Source organism: Leopardus geoffroyi, chromosome B4 (assembly GCF_018350155.1).
Source record: "Leopardus geoffroyi isolate Oge1 chromosome B4, O.geoffroyi_Oge1_pat1.0, whole genome shotgun sequence".
Lineage (NCBI taxonomy): Eukaryota > Metazoa > Chordata > Mammalia > Carnivora > Felidae > Leopardus > Leopardus geoffroyi.
The window spans coordinates 15429355-15450932 of NC_059341.1; the positions used below are offsets into that span (position 1 = coordinate 15429355).

The 21578-nt window shown below is 41.5% G+C and overlaps 1 protein-coding gene across 5 annotated transcripts in view; it reads right to left on the reverse strand.

Moving 5' to 3' along the window:
• Nucleotides 1–21578, reverse strand: part of RSU1 (Ras suppressor protein 1) — a 203424-nt gene that overhangs the window by 89491 nt on the left and 92355 nt on the right. For 2 of the 5 annotated variants that reach the window (XM_045463387.1, XM_045463385.1), the window contains 2 exons: nt 3555–3765; nt 269–400 (listed from right to left, as the gene is read on the reverse strand). The exons of 1 other annotated variant lie outside the window; for it this stretch is intronic. In XM_045463387.1, the coding sequence (XP_045319343.1) occupies nt 328–400; nt 3555–3765 (284 nt within the window). In that variant the 3' untranslated portion in view covers nt 269–327. Of the gene's footprint in view, nt 1–267; nt 401–3554; nt 3766–21578 lie in introns of those variants that run through there. 2 more of the 5 variants (XM_045463386.1, XM_045463388.1) reach the window with 1 other exon arrangement.

The window sequence follows — 21578 nt, forward strand, 5'->3', positions numbered from 1 at the left end:
CGTTAGTGCCATGAATATGCAACCAATTTAATGCCTTAAAATTTTTCTCAACAACTTTGGTGTGAATTCCCCTTGAAAACGTCAATTAAGAATAATCTATAAATAACAGGGGCAATTACTACCTGTGGTTATTAATAAAACATTTAAAAATACTATAAGCTAACCGCCACCAATATGACAAGGTCATATGATAGTTTTTAAAAATGGCATAATTACAAATACTGTAAAACGACAGTCTACTAATTTAGAGAATCACAGTCTACTTACTATTTGTACGTCTCAGAACGGATATATTCAAACACGTGGGACACGCCAAGCTGGAACTGGTCAGCAATGGGGGTAACCCAGGGATTGTTCTCTGCTTTGAACACTTGCTTCTGACCAGTTAAATCCAAGTTTCCTGAAATGATGGAAGGAAAAGAGGAGAGGTGACGTTCATTTCATCTAACACAAATCAGGTCTCAGGAGTCCTGCCCAGTAACCACGGCACAACTCAAAATACCTCTTGGATCATTTGAGTTGATTTTTTAAAAATGTTACTTCAAGTCCTTACTGGTATGCAAGAAATGTTAGTGATAGTACCCTGGCCCAAGAAATTAACAACAGAAGGAAGGAAGGAAGGAAGGAAGGAAGGAAGGAAGGAAGGAAGGAAGGAAGAGAGGGAGGGAGGGAGGGAGGGAGGGAGGGAGAGAGGGAGGGAGAGAGGGAGATAAAAAGGTAAGAAGGAAGGAAACCTGGAAGGTGTTCTTGCAAATGCAGCATATACTTTATTTTTCTAGGTATTTGTTACAGAGAAGGAAATGACCCATCCAAGACTGAAAGACACAATCCTTTTAGAACCTCCTGAAATTCTATTTGACAATGTATATTATTGCTTGTCCAATCTCATCTAAACCCAATCCAATCAACATCACCATTCATCAAAGTAGACCATGAGTGAAGGAAGATAAGAACGTTGCCCAAGTAAAATTATTGTTGTATTACTCAGGGACCATAAGCACATCACAGAATCGGCACTAAATGAATCTCATCAACACAGAAATGCTGGAAACTCACATCTGTATACTCCTTACCAGCTGATGAATTAGCTTTAAAAACCATTTCTTCATTTGATTACCTACCAATCCCTAAGGTCAATAATTGACATCGCTTTATAAATGGAGAAATGGAAACATGGAAAAATTAAGTAATATGTCCAAGATCAGAAAATGTCAAAGTCGGGATTTGAACCCAAGGCTCCTGACCCCAAATCTTGTATTCTTTCTACACTGTCTGGTGAAGCTTTCAGGTTACATATTCTAGATCAACCACGGATGAGTTAAGGAAGGTAGCATAACAAAGTCAGCAAGTGCCACCCATCTGAATATCATCTGTTAATAGTCAGTTGACCTTTTTCCCCCATTTGGTATATTCAAAAATGGTAAAGGCTACGTGTGAAAGAGCTTCCCACCACACGCTTGCCTACGCAAGAGACAAGGACAGCACGGTGTTGGAGCAGCAGCGTATTCAGGTTACTTGGCATCAGACTCACCAAAAGCCTTCCCCTAAAGGCCCTACTGAGGAAGTCCATTTTCAGACTCCCAGCCTGCAGGACAAGAGACTCACCGATTATTCTTCCCAAGATACATCCAACGTGCCTTGCCTGTCCAGTTTTGAAACTTTACTTGCCAATTGTGTCATAACTGATAACTCAGGATAAGGAAAACACATTCTGGGATGCAAGTATACCATGAAGCACATAATGCCCTAGCTGATCTGAACTTAAGAAATGCACAAACACTTGTACTGGGAAGATGGTGTAATATTTCTTCTTAAAACAATTGATGGTTTCAATTTGTCTTCTTCTTGTTATACGAACTTGTAACTATTCAGAAAAATAAAGAAAAGACCAAGATAAAAGTGATTACAATTTAATAAAATGCTTCTCAAGAAAACAGATATTAACAAATATAATGAGTGAGTAATTCATCATTTTTCCAAAGCTACTTTAGAATTTGTTGGTGTCAACTACAAAAATAAGCAGATAAATTTCTCTCCAAGATTATCAATATTGTCAGTTTCCTCATCCTAATGGTTAAACATCATTAGTCAGATATTAAATCATTGGGTAAATTAATAGGCTTTATTCTCTAAACCAGGAGTCAGAAAACTGCCTCAGGCAAGTCAAAATCCCTGAGTTGTCCAAATTCTCTTAGCTGCATATCCTACTTGGGTGTGAGCTGTAAGTCCTGAGCTATTTGTTTTTATCTTCTCCTGGGGAGGGGTTTTAGCTTTCTAAGAATAAAAATTTGTATCTTGTTTCAATTCCTCTGTAATTATTTTTTTCTTTTAGGATCTTGTTTGCTGTACTCTATGTCCTCTCTTCCATATAATTCTATTACTTTTTCCAATTTTTTCTTTTCCTAAAAATGAATATAACATCTGAAAAAAAGCCTTCCGTTTAAAAACAATTCTAGGAGTGCCTGGGTGGCTCAGTCAATTAAGTGGCTGACTGGTGATTTCAGCTCAGGTCATGATCTCACCTTCGTGGGATCGAGTCTCACATCAGGCTCCATACTGACAGCACAGAACCTGCTTAAGATTCTCTTCCTCCCTCTCCCCCCTCCCCTGCTCTCTCCCTCTCTCTCTAAAAATAAAAATAAAAACAATTCTAAAAGAGACAATAAAACCAATTCCATATTTAAAAAAAATTTTTTTTAATGTTTATTTATGAGAGAGAGAGAGAGAGAGAGAGAGCGCGCGCGCGCATGCGAGCAAGGGAGGGGCAGAGAGAGAGACGCACAGAATCCGAAGCAGGTTCCAGGCTCTGAGCTGTCAGCACTGAGCCCGACACCTGGCTTGAACTCAGGAACTGTGAGGTCATGACCTGAGCAGAAATCGGACGCTTAACCGACTAAGCTACCCAGGCACCCCAACAATCCCGTATTTCTTAAGTGGCCTGTTTTAAACGTACAGTGAATATGTTGCCCATTGTTCTTAGGAAGCATGGTCACTGAAGGAAGGCCCCACAGCAGGCAACAGTCACCATGGTATAGCAAATTCACTAATAAGCTGGGGGTGGAGGCAGTGGAAGTAAACACCTCTCTTAAAATCTTCACCCCATAAACAAGCTATGTTTATCCTGCCTCTGAGGCCTGCCCACTGACATCAGCATGAAATCAACTATGAAAAAATAAATAACAGACATTTGGAAAAATATACGTATTCCTAAGTGGCTAAGAAAAAAAGGAAGAGAAGCCACAAAAGGCATGAATTGCATAAGGAAGCAAACCATTTCCTAAACAAGGGGATCTCCCTGTTAGTGGCTACTCTGACCTGAAGATCTTTCCTCCTTGTTCCCCAAATCATCTATCCTACTGAGAAATACAGTCTGAATTTCTAATGGGTATAATTTAATCTGGTGAACATCTGGGACTCCCCAACATTCGCATATCACCAGGAATTAATTCAACGGGATTGCTTTCTCTTAACATGTGGTTCAGACTAGTCTGCGGAAGAAGAGGAGGAGGACGAGGGAAGGGAACTCGATACCTGGAGCACAGAGCACTTCTCACCATACTGTGTTTTCAGGGCCCTGGGTCCATGTGAGAAAACTGTGGACCAGGGACAGTCTCCAGGAAAGACCCCACAGGCAATCCTCAGCTCGGGGATGACGTCCATGGGACAGTGAGAGAAAGAAGACTCTTCTTTTCTCCTGGGCTGCATCATAAGCTTGCTTCCACCAAGGTCCAAGGGTTGTCCCGAAAATGCGGGAGTACAGGTATGCTATGAGCGAAGCAAATCTTAATGGATCATCTTTGAGCTTGAGATACAAGTACATGTCTCTGGGCGAAGGAAGAGCCTGCTTCCTACCACCTACCCACTTGGGAATGCACGTGGCCTCTTGTTAACTTATTAGCAGCCTCTTACGAAGCCGGCAGCCTTTTTAGTGGTAATCCTCTGAAAATCACGTACTAAAGTTCTATGCTCCCTGACTGCCACACATGGAAGACAGAGCTAGAGGAGTAATGCCAAGAAAGGTCAGCTGTGTTCTCTGGGCCCTTTTGTCTGAAGCCTCTAACCCCCTGGAGATCTGTCAGTCCCTAGCAATGTCTCTATTTAAGCGCTGTCAACGGAGACAGAAGAGACGGAGGGGACTGCTAATGACGTCTGCTAACTGGAGCACGCAGGAGCAGGAGACGCTGGATGCCAGCTAGACACGTACCCTTTGGGGAAAAGGAGGGTGAAAGTCGGGGTACAACACAAAGGATCATGGGATATTCATGAGCATTCTCGTTTCTACCACTTTACACTCCTCTGTGCATTCCAGAGGGGGAGGGGGCCTGGGGCACCCTCTCCCCCACCCCCATGTGCTTAATTTTAGTATCAAACACAGCTACTGAGTCAGATTCCCAGATCTTCACTGGGCTGCCAGAATTGGCAGGGAGTGATTCAAGTTCCCTGGGGGGAGGGGGCGACCCAAAACAATAGCTCGGTGGTCGGTGGTCGAAGCTGCTCTTTCCTTGTAAACAAAGAAGCAGGAAGACCATGTTTAACATCCACAGCAAACCCTAAAGCAGACGACTGCTGCAGATGACAGAGACGGAGATCGTGCAAGCCAAACCCGGGCACTGCCTCTTCGGAGCTCTAACCCGGCTCGGGGTAACAGGACGTGCTTATTTTGCTTTTCAACTTAATGTCATCGGCGGAGAGCACAATACCTGCCTCTGTGCGGCTGGAATCTTCCCAGCCGGCTATTTGTCTCCGGCCTCCCTACCTGCCGGTGTGCCGGCCCAGAATGCAGCAATTTCAGAAGGGGGTTAATATAATTAGAGTAAAGCTGGGCCATTATACTATGTGAAAAGATGACACCCGTCTCATATTGGCCTAGCAACAAGTTACCCTTGCCTCAGCAAAGCTCATCTGTCAGCTGTCGGAGGTAGGTTCCCTTTTAAGTAATAACATGCAGGAAGCGTCTCGCCCCCGCTGTCAGTCAGGATGCAATCCCCCTCACTGCCGCACGCTTCAGTGCGTCTAGTTAGGCGCCCTCGCCCAGCTCCTTTATTAGAAGCCCGAGCGGCGCTCTGGTGGTGTTCTAACAAGGATCAGGCAGCAGGATTAAGCACTGTGACAAAGAGGATCTAATAAGCTAGAAAGTGGTGCATCTACAGACAGGCTGGCTGGCTCCCAGACATAGATTCACTCTGCTCACTCTTCAGTGGGAAGGCCCGGGCCACAGGGGAAGCCAGCCAGCTCCGTGATTAGCGGTGACCCCCTGACCGAGGCTGCTATGAAGATCATATATCACTCAGAGGCTTATTCTGCAATCGCAAATTGGATTTGCCATTTTATTACCTGCAAAAGGACCACATATGCTTCTTTCCAAAGCCGCTGGTACAGTAGGCTTTGCCGTGCCACCGTAATTTTGTAAGCACTAAATCATGCAAAACAATCGTTCTCCTTGCTGGTTACAGATGGGATTGAATGCAACAGGCAATTGCGGCCCCATTAATAAACATGGTCATTTTCACTTACGGAAATTGGTTATTTTCATAATCACCCTGTTCAGAATTCTTCCTGTGTACTTGAAATTCTGAAACATGTGGCCGGTAAATATTATTTATCATATATTAGGAAATCCAGAGGATCTGGGCCAATTTTTCACACCATCAAAGCGGCATTCCCTTCTTTCGTAATTCCAAAATTCCACGGAGTGCTTTTTTTTTTTTTTTAATTTTTTTTTTTTCAACGTTTATTTATTTTTGGGACAGAGAGAGACAGAGCATGAACGGGGGAGGGGCAGAGAGAGAGGGAGACACAGAATCGGAAACAGGCTCCAGGCTCTGAGCCATCAGCCCAGAGCCCGACGCGGGGCTCGAACTCACGGACCGCGAGATCGTGACCTGGCTGAAGTCGGACGCTTAACCGACTGCGCCACCCAGGCGCCCCTCACGGAGTGCTTTTTTAAATTAATGCACTCTAAAAGCCAGGTGCTCACTCCCAGAAATCTAAGGCCAGGGTCTAACAAGGTAAAAGTAGCAAACCATGGCTGACTGGGCAGTCTATCATTAGTGTACTAGGTTATAAGCTACACTTACGGCTGTTCCATACATAAAGAGATACTCTACACCTAAATCTCTATAATTCTTATTACCACATACCATACCACTCATCGCAAAAGTACATGATTATAGGTAACAACTCAATATGGAAGGCTCCTGCTTTTCCCCTTCTTTAGCAAAACACTTTACTGAATGGAAAATGATCATATGGCTCATAAAATAATGCTTACGTTGTAAGAGTAAATGTTTGTGGTAATAAAACACGCTGGAAACAAACAGAATGTTCACCAACAGGTGAGAAGCAGAATAATGTATGTTCCAGCCCTACAGGTATGGAATGGATTTATTTGCATGTCCTGGCCTAGAAAGAGGTCTACAGTATAATTAAAAATAATAAGAAGAATATTCTAAATTTGCTCTTATTTTTGAAAAAAGTACCTCAAAAAAATCCCATATATGTGCATGAGTAAATGTTTATGTGAAAAGTAAGAGAAGAAGGCACATACGTCAAATCGTGAATGTGAGTTTCCCTGAAGAGGGGAAGTTAAGGCAGGACAGGGATTTGAACCAGCAGAGCAAAGGATAAACTACTCATTTTCTCTTTTGAGAATTCCATGTGCTTACAAGTATGGATTATTTTTATAAGAAAAGCATAAAGTACCCTGAAAGGAAATGACAAATACAATTTCAAAATACATGAAGCACATTAATTAGCACAAAGGAGCCCATCTTATTTAAAATGGCATCGTCCATGGGGCGCCTGGGTGGCTCAGTCGGTTGAGCGGCCGACTTCAGCTCAAGTCATGATCTCACACAGCTCGTGCGTTCGAGCCCGCGCTGGGCTCTGTGCTGACAGCTCGGAGCCTGGAGCCTGCTTCCGACTCTGTGTCTCCCTCTCTCTGTGCCCCCAACCCACTCACATTCTGTCTCTGTCTCTCTCAAAAGTAAATACACATTAAAAATAAAAAAATTAAATGGCATCATCCTACTGCAGTGAACACCAAACTTCGTAGATGATGGTCTATAAAGCCGTAACTGGACTGAGAATCTAGATCTGAAGCTGCTTCTCTTTATGGGCATCATCAATGCAATCAAAGTAAGCTGGGATGTCTCATGACAGCTCTCAAATTTATTCCGTGGGGAATTCGAGGCCACACTGTCATTCTGGCAATTGTCTGCTTAGCCTTTCTGGCAACACGTCATTCATTTAATACACCCAACGAATGCACTGCTGCTTTAGGATACATACTTAAATAGACAGCTGCTCTTCCCATCTTGTTGGGGAAGAGTACAATTTAAATAAAAAAAATAAATAAATAATATCCTGCCAAATGGCTCCAACAAAGTGGCCTCTGATTTATATGTATCCCTGTGTACAAAGGATCAGAAACCCTTTTCACCAATGAAGAAAAATCGCATTTTACATAGGTTTCCCTCTGATACTCTTCTTGGCCATTTGAGATCTGTGTTCCAGGGTCAGATGGAAAAAGGGGGCCCTTGGTCACTTATAAACATGACGGCCCAACAATGGAACCGCAGCAGCCCCAATACACACCACCATGGTTGTTTCTTCCTGCAAGGCACCTTCTATGGATGTTAAATAAATAATTCGTGTTTTAACCTGCTGCTCATATAGGATTTCCCAATCATCCTTTCAAATGCGGGAGGTAATCTCATTTGTGCTTGCCAGATTTCCCTTTGTTATGTAATGCTACCAAGGGTAGACAGAAGCCCAGGAGATCTGGCCAGAGGACCTGGCTCCCGATCCCAAAGAGCACGCATCAACTTTGTGACAGACACGTTTGGGGTCAATCTTTGTTCTTTTTTTCTGAGGTTTGCTTTCCTCAGCTGTCCTGTGGGGATAACAGCACCAACTGATAGGACTACAGACAAGAGCCAACAAGTGTACAGAATGGTTCCATAAACTGGAAAGCACTATGTACACTATGCTCCTCGTTATTATTATTTCAAGTGAAATCTGCAAAAGAGTGAAATGTATACTCGAAAACAATGTGCCTAAAGTTGGTGTGCTGAACGAATTTATAACCCCCGGAAACAGGAGGTGCCCTAAGTCAGTTATTATTTATGCGGTGACAATCTTACGAGGAAGGGGCCCTGTTCATGATCTTCTCCAGGGTCTGTGATTGAAAGGAGAGGAAAAATAAAATTTAGCAACACTGGTTTCATTTCCTGGAAGTCTGAATGATGTCTAAACAGCAGCAGTCTGAGGCACCCTCCTGGAGTCAGTTCCCAGAGTACACTGGGGGCACCCACCGTCCCCCCAGCCCTCATTCTCTCCATTCTAATTCCCGAGTTCAGGACATCCTTATGACTGCCTGGGAAGCTGGGAATGTCAACACCGAGGGAGCTTCCGTTACCCTGCAGACTCCAGAGTCACTAATTAATGCAACATAAACTAAAATAAATTTATGCTCAAAGAATAAGTTTCAGTATAATTTTTTTTAAGTTTATTTATTTTGAAAGAGAGCAAGTGAGCAGGGGAGGGGCAGAGACAGAGAGGGAGAGAATCCCAAGGAGACTCTGCACAGTCCGTGTAGAGCTCGATGCAGGGATTGAACTTGAACAAACCATGAGACTGTGACCCGAGCCAAAATCAAGAGTTGGACACTTAAGTGACTGAGTGAGCCACGAAGGTGCCCTTCAGTATCATAACTTTTAATAGGATTGATAAATATATCACAAACCGGCCTTCACCATAGCTGTTTAAGATAACCGTATACAGAAAGGTCACCTTCTTGATAAAACTTTTTTTTCAGCCAGTGTAGCATTCAGTTCTTTTATCTCAGGTTCCTTCAACAATTCCCTCATTAGCAAGATTTAATATTTATAATAGCATTACCTAATTGATTTGTGATACTGCAGACAGGAACAATTTGTTGTTTTCTTCCTTGAAGGCCCTCTAGTCCCTAGTTAATCCCTACAGGTATATGGGGCTCACCATCACATCCACGTTGCCTAGTTATTTTTGTTCCATAGCACACCTTTAGAAGACCTGCAACCCCCTTTCAATGAAACATATGGAGTCTTGAAGAAGTAAGGAGCAGGCTGTATAAGAAGAGTCAACTGTATAAATTAACACCATTAACATGTAAGAAACAAAATCCAAGACAGCATCTACTGTTCATGCTTGTGAACACAGAAGTATAAGGAAACGCAAAGACTAGAAGACAGTGAGTTCTATCCTGTTCACTTGCAGTTCATAAACATCCTCCTCTCAAATTAGTACATATTCAGAAAGACTGGGGCTCCCAGGGTTGGCCAAGGGCCGAGAATTAGACAGTTCCCAATATGGCTGGTCGGAGTACAAAATGGCACCTCTTTACGGAAAGGTAATTTGGCAATATATATTCAGAGCTATAAAAATGTTCATACTGTTTGACCTAGTAATTCCATCCTGGTAATAAATTTATGCTAAGGAAATGATCATAGATATCCCCAATGATTTATGAATACAAATTTTCAACTCAGTGTTGCTTATGTTCCTCCTCAACATCTGTAAACAGCTCAGATGTCTAAGGGCTTGGTTAACAAATTATAAACACTCATATTATGTAGCCACATGATTAAAAATGTTTTCAAATAAAATTTAATGACATACAGTGATGATCATGACTTAATACTGAACTGAACACAATAGGCTATTGAACTCATAAAGTATGGTAGGTTTTTTTTTTTTTTTAAATAGGTATTTACACATACACGTAAGGAAAAAGGCTAAAAAAATACACATAAGTACAACACACAAGAACAGAGGGAGGGAAGTACACTCAGAATCCTAACAGTGGTCATTTCTGAATGACAGGATCAAGAAAGTTACCCCTTTCTGTGTTTCTCAGATTTTCTAAAGCAGTGGTTCTCAAACTTGGGTGTGCAGCCAAATTTCCTGGAGGCCTGATTAGAACTTACAGAGTTTGTGATTTAATAAGACTTGGGGGACACAAGAAACAACAGGGGTTGGTGAGAATGTGGAGAAAAAGGAATCCTTGTGCACTGTTGGTGGGAATGCAAACCGGCACAGCCACCATGGAAAATAGCATGGACGTTCCTCCCGAAGTTAAAAATAGAAGCACCCTATGATCCAGTAATCACACTCCTGGGTATTTACCCAAAAAACAGTAAAACACTAATTTGAAAAGATGTATGCACCCTTATGTTTACTGTAGCATTATTTACAATAGCCAAGATATGGAAGCAGTCCAGGTATCCATCAACAGATGGATAAAAAAGATGTGGTACACACACACACAACAGAATATTACTCAGCCATAAAAAAGAATGAAATCTTCCCATTTGCAACAACATGGAGGATCTAGAGAGTATTATGCTAAGTGAAATAAGTCAGAGAAAGACAAGTATCACAGGATTTCACTCTTACGTGCAGTTTAAGAAACAACACAAAGATAAACAGAAAGCAAAGAAACAAACAAAGACAAACAAAGAAAAACAGAGGCCAACCAAAAAGATGGAACTTAACTCTAGAAAACAAACTGATGGTTCTTACCAGAGGGAAGGTGGTGGGACCAAGGAATGAGTGAAACAGGTGAAGGGGATTAAGAGTACACATATCATGATGAGCAATGAATAACATAAAATTGTTAAAAACACTATATTGTACACCTGAAACTAATAGAACACTGTATGTTAACTATTCTGGACTAAAATAAAAAAAAAAAGTAGGTTAAAGCAATATAGAAAATAAATAAATAAATAAATAAATAAATAAATAAATAAATAAATAAATTTATTTTTAAAAAGACTTGGGTGAGGCCCAAGAGTTTCCATTTCTAACAAGTTCTTACGGGCAGATGATGTTTCTCGTGGAGACCACACTCAGAAAAAAGTCACTACTGATAACCGTAATTAGAAATTAGAAATAACTGTATAATGTGTAGGCATTTTAAATATAGACAATTATATCTGTCAATTACTCCTCAATAACGTTAAAAAAATTTGATCAAAGGTTTTTTAAATTTTAAATAAAGCAGCCAAAAAATAATAAATCTTGACTACTGAGAAAGAAATCTAACTTTTAGACAATATTACTAGTACTATTAAAGACATCAAAAAAAAAAACAAAACCCCACAGATCAATGAATACTCACCATTACCATCATTTTCATCACTGTAATTACAATAGCTCTTATTTGCAGAGCGTGTACCATATACCAGTCGTAGCTTCAGGCGCTTTGTGTACACGTTATTCTATGCAGTTACTAAGATCTTGCACGGAAAGTATTATCATCTCATTTAAGAAAAGCAACAACATTCAGGGCGGTTAAGATCCATATCCAAGGTCACATGAGTAGTACAAGGCAGAGCTGGGATTCAAAGGCCAATTTATCGGGGCTCTTGGTCTTTCCAGGACAGGACACGCATCTCCTACCGCAAAAAGGTATTGATTGAGGAAGCACTGGAACAGTCAATAACTTGACCAGGTTTAATGAGCACCAGGGAGGCATCTGTGGAAATACACTCTTTACCTCCCTCACAGGTCTAGTATTCCATTATCAGAACCATTATCTTAAAGGTTGAAAGCCTAGTTGCCTCTAGGTTATTTTCTTTTTATATTCAAACACCCTGGTAGAGTAATGCATTATTAGGCTGATACACTTTCATTATCAGGACAGAGTGACTACTTTTAAGAGGTAGCATTAATACAGACAGGCATGCACTTCCCTATTCGCCGTTTTACTCAAAATCTGCAACTATGCTTTGAGGTGGCTCATGTACAAATACACTGACTGTAACATTACTTATACAGAAGCTGATCAAGATCGAGATGTCAGTTTAACTCAGAAGCCCATTCAGGGAAGTTGGGAGGGAGGGGTCTTGTGGGGATGGAGTCTTAAACATATGTAGATTTCTATGCGATTTTATTTTCCAAATCATGTGAAAAGAGGAACTGACTGCTTAGATAACTTTATAGGACATAAAAAGCCAGAGAAATATAAACTGACTCAATTAGTGTGAATACGGTCCCATAATCTTAATAATAATACTAATGGTGGGGAGCCTGGTAGCTCAGTTGGTTGAGCATCCAACTTCAGTTCAGGTCACGATCTCCCTGTTCTTGAGTTCAAGCCCTGCATCAGGCTCACAGCTGTCAGCGTGGAGCCCACCTCACATCTCTGTCCTCCTCTCTCTGCCCCTCCCCTGTACTTTCTCTCTCTCTAAAATAAACATTAAAAACAACAGTAATAATAATTGTAATAACCTTTCCAAAAGGCAACAACTTGTTTAATGGCTAACCTCAAAAACGGTTACTAAAAAAGTATGGCAATTGTTCCGCCAACAGGACCAGGACTGAAGTTTAAGTGTCATTGTAATATATTACCTGGTACTTGCTCATGAGGAAGTATGAAACGAAATTAATTTTATTTTTTATTTATATATAAATACCCCTGAATCCAACTTTATTAAAGGTTAAGTAAGGGATCAATCTACTACACAGAACCTAAACTTAAGTTATATGTAAAAATGGCTTGTTTCGGCTTTGCTCCTCACTCTGGAGCTTATATTTTTATTACTTTGGTGCCAGGTGCCACGCTCTCTGCAGAGGCTGTAGGTGGTAGGAGTGTGGATATTATGTCACATAAAATATGTACTAAGATAATTAAGAATCGTGAGTGACACAAATGCTAAAACTACATGAAAAACTGCAACAATTGTAACTTAATTTCCAGTGAACTCAAAATTACTCATGCTAAAAGAAACCCCAAATGTTTTTTAGGTAATGTACTAACAGCCCATTTTAATAAGTTTTGATGAACTTACTTTTGCTTATTTTCAAGTGTAACAATAATAGCTTAGAACCAAGATGTAATGGAAAGAAAATCACAACTATCTTGAAGTGGTATTTCCATGTGTGTAAATACACACATGCATGTACGTACCCACATACACACTCACCCTGCTGTAGGATCTGACAAATAAAAGAAAAGCAAAGACTACATCCAAAAGCAGAAAAGCCGTATAGTTGTGGGGAGCGGGGGGAAGTTCAAAAAATGGTAAGTTTCTACTTTTACAGATACCTATATACTTCTTTTTTCAGTATAAGTGATATAAGGCAAATAAACATCCCAAACTAATATAAACAAGAGGACATTACTGTCTGGTGCTAATCCAGAGTCAAGCACAGGCCAAGGATACAAGCTGATGACTCTGTTAAAAAAATTTAATAATAAGCCTTAAGAAACAGGAAAGCCAAAGGACTATACAACTCAAGGTACAAAAGTCTGCCCCACTTCCCAAAGCTCTACTTAGACAATTTGCCATTCCTAATGTACGAAGGAAGTATTAACTATAAATAACCGAGAGAAAATGGAGATCTACCACAATTTGGGATTTGGGTGAGGATGATCACATCATGAATTTGTTTCCAGTATTTTTGGAAAGCCAACTGTCTTGGGTTAAAAATACGAAATCCTGTCACAGTTAACAAACAATAAAAAAGGAAAGTACTATGATACTCTACGCAAGGGAAAAACAATCAACAACTACGAGACAGTTTTCAGTGTGTGGAGGTGTTTCAGAGACTCAATTTATTTACCGAAGAATAGAGTTTGAATTAGCCAAGTCCTGGCTTGGTTCCAGGCAGTGGCACTTCGCGACAAGTGTCGTGATTGCTACTGGTTTACCCAGCGTGGTCTATCAGCAAACTCCATCTTGCTACTGTCAAGAGTCAGACTATCCTGAGAGTCCTTAACCATTATCATCATAAACACTTATTAGAAGAAAAGAGAAACAGAATTAATGTCTTTCCAATGACACCACCTGTTTAAAACACAAAATAACCACCTTAAGAAGTAACTAATTGATACGAGACATTTTTGACGCTATTTGAATTATCTTATTTGATCTTCACCATCCGGAGACCTAAAGAGACTTCACAAGGGAAACATTTTTGCTTGGTAGTAAATTTGACATCAACAAATAACAACAAATGGTGTCCTATGGCTTCAGCAAGAGCCAGGTCCCTCTCTTCGATAATGCAAATTTATAAGAGTAAGAGGGGCAAACCTAGAATAAATAAAGTAGGCTCCGCGCAGTGGTCAGAACGGCGGCTTCAATTTTTAAACAACTGTATTTTACAAACGGTATTGTGGGGGCACCTGGGTAGCTCAGCTGGCTAAGAGTGTCTGACTCTTGATCTTGGCTCAGGTCACGATCTCATGGTTCGTGAGTTTGAGCCCTGTGTCGGGCTCTGGGCTGACAGCTCAGAGCCTGCTTGGGATGGTCTCTCTCTCTCTGCCCCTTCCCCGCTTGCACACTCTCTCTCTCAAAATAAATTAACTTAAAAAAAATTTTTTTTTAATCATTCACAGGACATTCATACTCACTTTCCATCAACAATGTGTGACTCACTTGGGAAGACCATGAGCAAACATACCATAGTGTTTCTTGCTTCTACACCTACCTCCATGCTTTCTCCCCTGTGCCTCCTGACAAAAACCTCATTCCATGTCACCTCTTCAGGGAAGCCTGCCTGGACTTCTCCACAGAAATCTGAGCCCTATGATTTTTGTCTATCACAGCACTTATTTGTTTTGCAGTACTTATTACATTGTATAATTTTTTCCTCGGTTGTTTTTTTTCCTTTGGTCTGTTTTTCCACCTCCACTGGAAGCTCCGTGGGCACAGAAGCTCTTATCGACGGTCTTGCTCTGTGAGGTGCCTGGCTCCTCTCGCAGCAGCGGCTGCTGTGTCTACACTCCCATTACATAACCAAAGGGGAATTACAACCAAATTGTTTCCGTTTCGGAGTCCCTCATGAAATAGGGTGGGCATTTTGTCTTACATGTTTTTCTTTTCCTGGTGTCTAATGCATAATGGTGATGCGTTTCTCCAACGGGATGAGAGGTGGTCCCTCTCCGGGTGCCTTTCACCTGAACTGGGATAGAGTTTTAAAGGCAACTATACACTTGTCTACCTACACTTCATCCCAGGCCCACCACAGATTGCGACGTGTCCCCTTCTGTCCCACTTGACAGTAATGACTGGCACTGGAGACGTCACTGAGCTGGGCATGGAAAGACTACCCGGGAGGGGGAGAAGAAACACTAACAGCAATGCAGCAGGCTCTCACAGGTACGTCGAATCAGCAGACTACCCGTGTTTATTCCCAGCGTGCACAATGGCTTAAGTGATAAGCACATAATCTGAAAATGAGGAAAATGCTTCTTGGATCTACGCATCACTGACTAGCCTAGATGCCTCATCCATAGCATCTCAAAGGTGTCTGAGAAGGGGCCACACAGTTAAGGAACAGGAGGTTCAGAGAGGATTCGGTCGTTTCCCGAAGGCGCATGGCAACATTGAGATTCACACCAAGGTCTGCTCCTTCCTACATGCCACAGTCAGTCGTCAGGAAGGACCAGTTTGTCTGTTTGCTCATTCTTGCTCATTTTTCCTCCTTCCTCTCTCTTCCCTTTTCAAGAAAAAAACACAGTGACAATATAAACACACTTTCAAGTGTGTTGGGGTCAGCACAAAATAGCCAACTATGCCTAGAACAGCACCTAACCATGGTTGTGATGTAAAACGTAGCTTATCCCATAAATTATTCTAGAAGACAAATAATTATATATACATATGTGTTTCAGAAACACGTCTGCATATATCAATACCAAATAAAAATCAAATAGAAAACAGAAATGCACAGAATCACTGAGTACAGACAGTAGCTGAATTACACAGATGATCTTCATTTCACAATACAAAACAGTATGTACGATACCAATAAGAATGTTTAGGAAATGAAAACATCCTGAGTCTTTTACAGCTAACTCAGGTTCAGGTTCAGGAGAAAACCCTCATTTCTCGCTAAACGTTTTCTCACGTACTAGAGGTTTCTTATTAAGACTCCTACACCGAAAATGAATTATGCCAAGGACTGCAATTCTCTTTCATGTGCTGTTTATGTGCACACACGCGACTTTAGAGATTACACAGGTTTCGGAAGTGATTTTATATGCCACCACAGTCCTATGCCGGGACTGCTGTCCAAAACAGCACAGACTAGGTGCCTTACACAGCACAAGGTTATTTTTTCACAGTTCTGGAGGCCAGAAGCCTAAGATCAAGGTGTCGGCAGATGTGGTTTCTCCTGAGACCTTGCTCCTTGGCTTCTAGATGGCCACCTTCCAGCTGTGAACTCACATGGCCTGTGGGAGTACCAGCCTGGTGTCTCTGTGTCCAAATTTTCTCTTCTTAAAAGATACCAAATTGGATTAGAGTCCTCCCTAAGGGCCTCATTTTAACTTAATTACCTCCTTAAAGACCCTATCTCCAAAGAGAGTCACATTCTAAGGTGTTAGGTCTCCAGCATATGAATCTTAGTGGGGGTGGCGGTACGGATGGGCATGGAAACCAGTTCAGCCTGTAACAGCCACTGTCTCCATTTTCTTAATAGTCAAGTGGCTGGAGTTTCAGAAAGTCTGCCCTACATATCTGTTTTTGATTAATCAAGGTACTTATCCACTCACAAACACTTGTTTAGTAGAGTTTATGTCCCAAAGATAAGAAAACTTGTCCCCAATGAGCTTGTGGTCTAGTGGTTCAAATGAATACAAAACAGAGATAATAACAACACAGTAACTCCTTGATTCAGAGTGGAAATGGAGGCAGAGGGTAGGACCAACTCGGGGAGTGACTCTTAACAGGATCTTAGTGGAGTCTCCAGAAAAACGGGACAGGGGCAAAAAGCAGAAATCACAATGACAACAGGAAGACTGGGAGCTTTGTCTGGAAAGGCAGGCAGGGGGCGCTAGATCACCGGAAGCCTTATCTCGCGGAGCACCTGGGGCTTTATCTGCGTGTGCTTACACCAATGGAAGGTTTAAAGCAGTAAAGCCACAGCTCACATCTCCACAGACTACACAGGTCAGTCGTTTGGTGCAAAACAATGCTCTTTGCTGCAGAGGCACTCTGGTATGTGGCATGAGCCCTTAGCGGCTTCCTAAGCCATGTCCTACACGGATTTGTTACTGAGAGTCGAATGATTTATAAAACGTTCTTTAAAAATCAGGCTGGATCTGCGACCAGCTCTATAATGTCAACATGCTTATACACTCGGGTGAGAAATGGATGGAGAACAGCCAGTGTACCGATAACCGCAAGAGAAGAAACAATGCTCGGGGCGATCCTTATCCATTTCCACATACGGTATTTCCATTCAAATCCCAGATACATTTAACTAAGACTCTAGACAGATCACACATGCTCTCCTCTGCATGATGAAGAACGTTAAGTGTTTACCTCCCAGGGTTATTAAGGGACTAGAATGGTTAATAAATGTACAGCTCTCAGAACGTTGTCTAACACACAGCAGTACAACAGAAATATACTCTATTACTACCACAGCGATTGATACTGCTCTACCGTTAAAGACGGTGAGAACTTCTGATCTAGAAAAGTGATGTGACTCTTATGTGGATCCTGAGAAACTTAACAGAAACCCATGGGGGAGGGGAAGGAAAAAAAAAAAAAAAGAGGTTAGAGTGGGAGAGAGCCAAAGCATAAGAGACTCTTAAAAACTGAGAACAAACTGAGGGTTGACGGGGGGTGGGAGGGAGGGGAGGGTGGGTGATGGGCATTGAGGAGGGCACCTGTTGGGATGAGCACTGCGTGTTGTATGGAAACCAATTTGACAATAAATTTCAAAAAAAAAAAAAAAGAAAAGAAAAAGAAAAGTGACGTGAAAAACCCTAAGAATGGACACCCTGGCTTTTACACAGCAAACACATGAAGAGTGGTTTTCACTCTTTGACACAGTTGTGTCTTCGACACAATTCAGGAAGAGAAGAACACTATTTCAAACATGATGTGATGGACCTATGGGATATCAACGTGGAAACGGTCACGAAGCATAGGGTATAGGGCCTGCATTCTCAGGTAAGAGGAAGAGCTAGCTGGAGATTATGAAGGTGGAACTCATAAGTAATACAATACACAGTAAGTTAAGTGTCTTTAAAACAGGCCTGCCTAGCATTTATGCAAAAGCCAAACAGACAACATTCCAGAAAACACAGGTGGGGAAAAAAAAAAAATGAAGCTTTCTGAAGAGCGGACTACTTGTATGTAATCCAAACTACTATATGTTTATATAAAATATTATGTAATTTAATATATTAATTGACGGGGCACTTGGGTGGCTCAGCTGGTTAAGCATCCTACCTCGGCTCAGATCACGATCTCACAGTTCGTGAGTTCGAGCCCCATGTTGGGCTCTGTGCTGACAGATTCGAGCCTAGAGACTGCTTGGGATTCTGTGTCTCCCTCTCTGTCTGCCAATCCCCCACTCACACTCTGTCTCTCTCCGTCTCAAAAATAAACATTAAAAAAAAAATATATATATATATATATATGAATTGACGTAATGTGAGCTGTAGGAGTAAAAATCTGATTTTGTTATTCTTTTGGCATTTCTACCTATGGATATCGTTTGGTGGGTCAGAAAGACAAGGAGACTATCAGACATAAAGATTAAATTTCTCTTTAATTATATAACATCCAGTATTTTCTCATCCTTTAGATAAAAGCGCTTCCTCAAAAACGTTGCTGCCACTTTAAATCTTTAAACTGTGTATATTCTTCAAAGAAGTGCGGCTCCTTTGTAAAGTCACCGCTCTATTTTCAGGGGGCCGCCATGGTGGTACCAAATGGCACGCAGCAGAACACGAGGCACCTCACTACAGTTCAGCGAGACATGGGAGCAGGAGCTCCGATGGCAGTTTTCAGATGCTATTTGATGATGAATGATAATATTAAGCTCCTACTCGAAGGCAGCATACAATAATTCTCCATTCCCTGATACTGAAAACCTGTAAAGGAACATAAAGCTAGCCTCATACTACAATTTACCCCTACTGGTGAAAGCACTCTTCTGAGGGAACCCGCCTCAACGAAAGCAGGGGGGAAAAGAGACAGGTCAGCAAGAGACTGGACACGGAAGGGCAGTGGCCCTATGCCAGGTAAATTAGGAAGAAGGCCGAGATGGCACCAAAAAGCCACTGTTTTCCCATAATGGTAAATCTGCACGATCAGCCTTAGATTTTATACGTACTTTTTCAGGGGCACCTGGGTGGCTCAGTCGGTTAAGCGGCCGACTTCAGATTGGGCCACAATTTCAGTTTGAAAGTTTGAGCCCCACGTCAGGCTCTCTGCTGTCAGCGCAGAGCCTGCTTCGGATCCTGTCTCCCTCTCTCTTTCTCTGCCCCTCCCCAGCTTGCTGTCTCTCAAAAAATAAACATTAAAAAATATTAAAAATAAATAAACGTCCTTACTCAAATCTAAGGCAACTTAGGAGACATCCAGTTAACCAGGATGGAGTAAAAGCACTTTTCCATCAGGGGAAAGGGTTTCCCAGAGAAACCCCCTTCCACAGCAAACTACACAAGAGGAGCTGACGGGCGAGATGCAAGATGCCTCTTTGCCCCCTGAGCGGGGACAGGGCAGCAACGAGGGAGCGGAGGCAGTGGTGCCACAGCGGCACTCTGAGAGCCTCCGATCCCACGGTGGGCCCCAAAGGTCTCAAAGGCAGGAGAGATTTTGCTTTAAGCAAATACATAGCTCAAGTGAGAAGTGGGACACAGGCACAGCTAATTCCCACTGTAGGATCAGTGGGAATGAATGAAATACAGCCATATGTGACCACAAAGATGAGCCTCTAAACACAGAATAACCTACTGAATGGTGCCCTTTATGTGAAATTCAAAAACAGCAAAACTCAATAATAGTATCAGAAGTTAAGGCAGTGGTTACCTTGGGGCAGAAAGGAAGGCCTTGCATATGACCAAGAGGCCTGAGGGGGACTTTTGAGATGCTGTTGGTTTTCTATTTCTTGGTCTATGTAGTTGTTGCTTGAGTTTCTACAGGGTGAGAATTCACTAAGCCATAAGCATATGCCACATGACTTTTATCTATGTGTTATGCTTTAATAAATATAGTGGAGAAAGAGGGAGAGATAAAATAAGTTAAGTATTCTTATACTTCCTCAGTCAGTGAAAAATCAGACCGGCCTCTGATGTCTGTCTAGCAACATTCAATGTCAAAAGACAATGCCCACAAAGTTCCAGGAAAAGAAAAGGTTATTCAAGAATTTTATACCCAAATTATCTATCAAATAAAACAGGACAGGTATTCTCAAGTATGCAAGAACTTAGGACATAAAACAGCCTCTCTGAAAAACAACTACCTAACAAATCTAGCCAATTAAGCAACGGAACAAAAAGCCATCAATTCACTTTGAAAAATAGTTTAAAAATATAAATGTATTTACATATAAAACTTTGGTATATATCTATAGATTGACACCTAGTATAGGACACCTCAATACTACCAGTAATTTTTATTTTTACTTCGCATGATCTTTTAAGAATTAATACCTTACTATTCTTGGTCAAGTGGCACAATTTTCATAATTTCCTCATTTGATTGTCCTTTCTTAAATTCAAATAAAATTTAACATTTCAAACAATGTTGTTTTTTACTTATAAATGTAGTTGCCTTTCTACCTCCTGACACACCCTTCTGTCCACATCTGAGACTCGTCTTGAATGACAATCACTAAAACGTAGTAAGTTGCTGAGATTTTTTTAAAAATGTTTATTTATTTTGACACAGAGAGAGAGAGAATGTACATGTGCATGTGCATGAGCGGGGGAGGGGCAGAGAGAGAGGGAGAGAGAGAATCCCAAGCAGGCTCCTCACAGCGTACAGCCTGACGTGGGACTTGACCCCACAAAACGCGAGATCATGACCTGAAATCAAGAGTTGGACACTTAATCAACTGAGCCACCCAGGTGCCCCTAAGTCGCTGAGATTTGGAGTGAATTTTTTGACCTTTGCGAATGTTTTGGTTATTTAAAATAATGAACATAAATTATAATAGCAATACGGTGTTTTTTTCCAAATTGAATTATTTGGTACCAAAACTGGTGTCCCTTCATTTTGTTCACCACCATCCCTACCCCTACCAAAGACGAGCAAAAGAAAAAGAAACCAGTATTTAATGTACCTAAAAACACAGACCTCAGTATCTATGATTCGTCCCTACTGGACTAAGTGAACCCTGAGTTTCAAGGAAGATCTGGTGCCTTAATGACAAAATAGGATCCCACACAAGAAAAGGAACTGTATAGGATTTGACTGTTTTACGAACAAAATTACCGTGGGGACACCTGGGTGGCTCAGTCCGTTAAGGATCCAACTCTCGATTTCAGCTCAAGTCATGATCTCACAGTTTATGAGGTTTTGAGTTCAAGCCTCACATCGCTCCGTGCTGACAACACACAGTCTGCTTCAGATTCCCTCTCCCCCTTTCTGTGCCCCTTCCCCACTCTTACACGCACACCCTCTATCTCATCAAAATAAATAAATAAACTTAAAAAAAAAGATGACATACTCTGATGACTGTGACGGCTAAACTTGCTTTCTTGTTGTCAAAACCAACACTCTGCGCTCCAGAACATTTTCTCTAAAAACTCACCTGGAGTGAACGAGGCAAGAGTTTCAAGC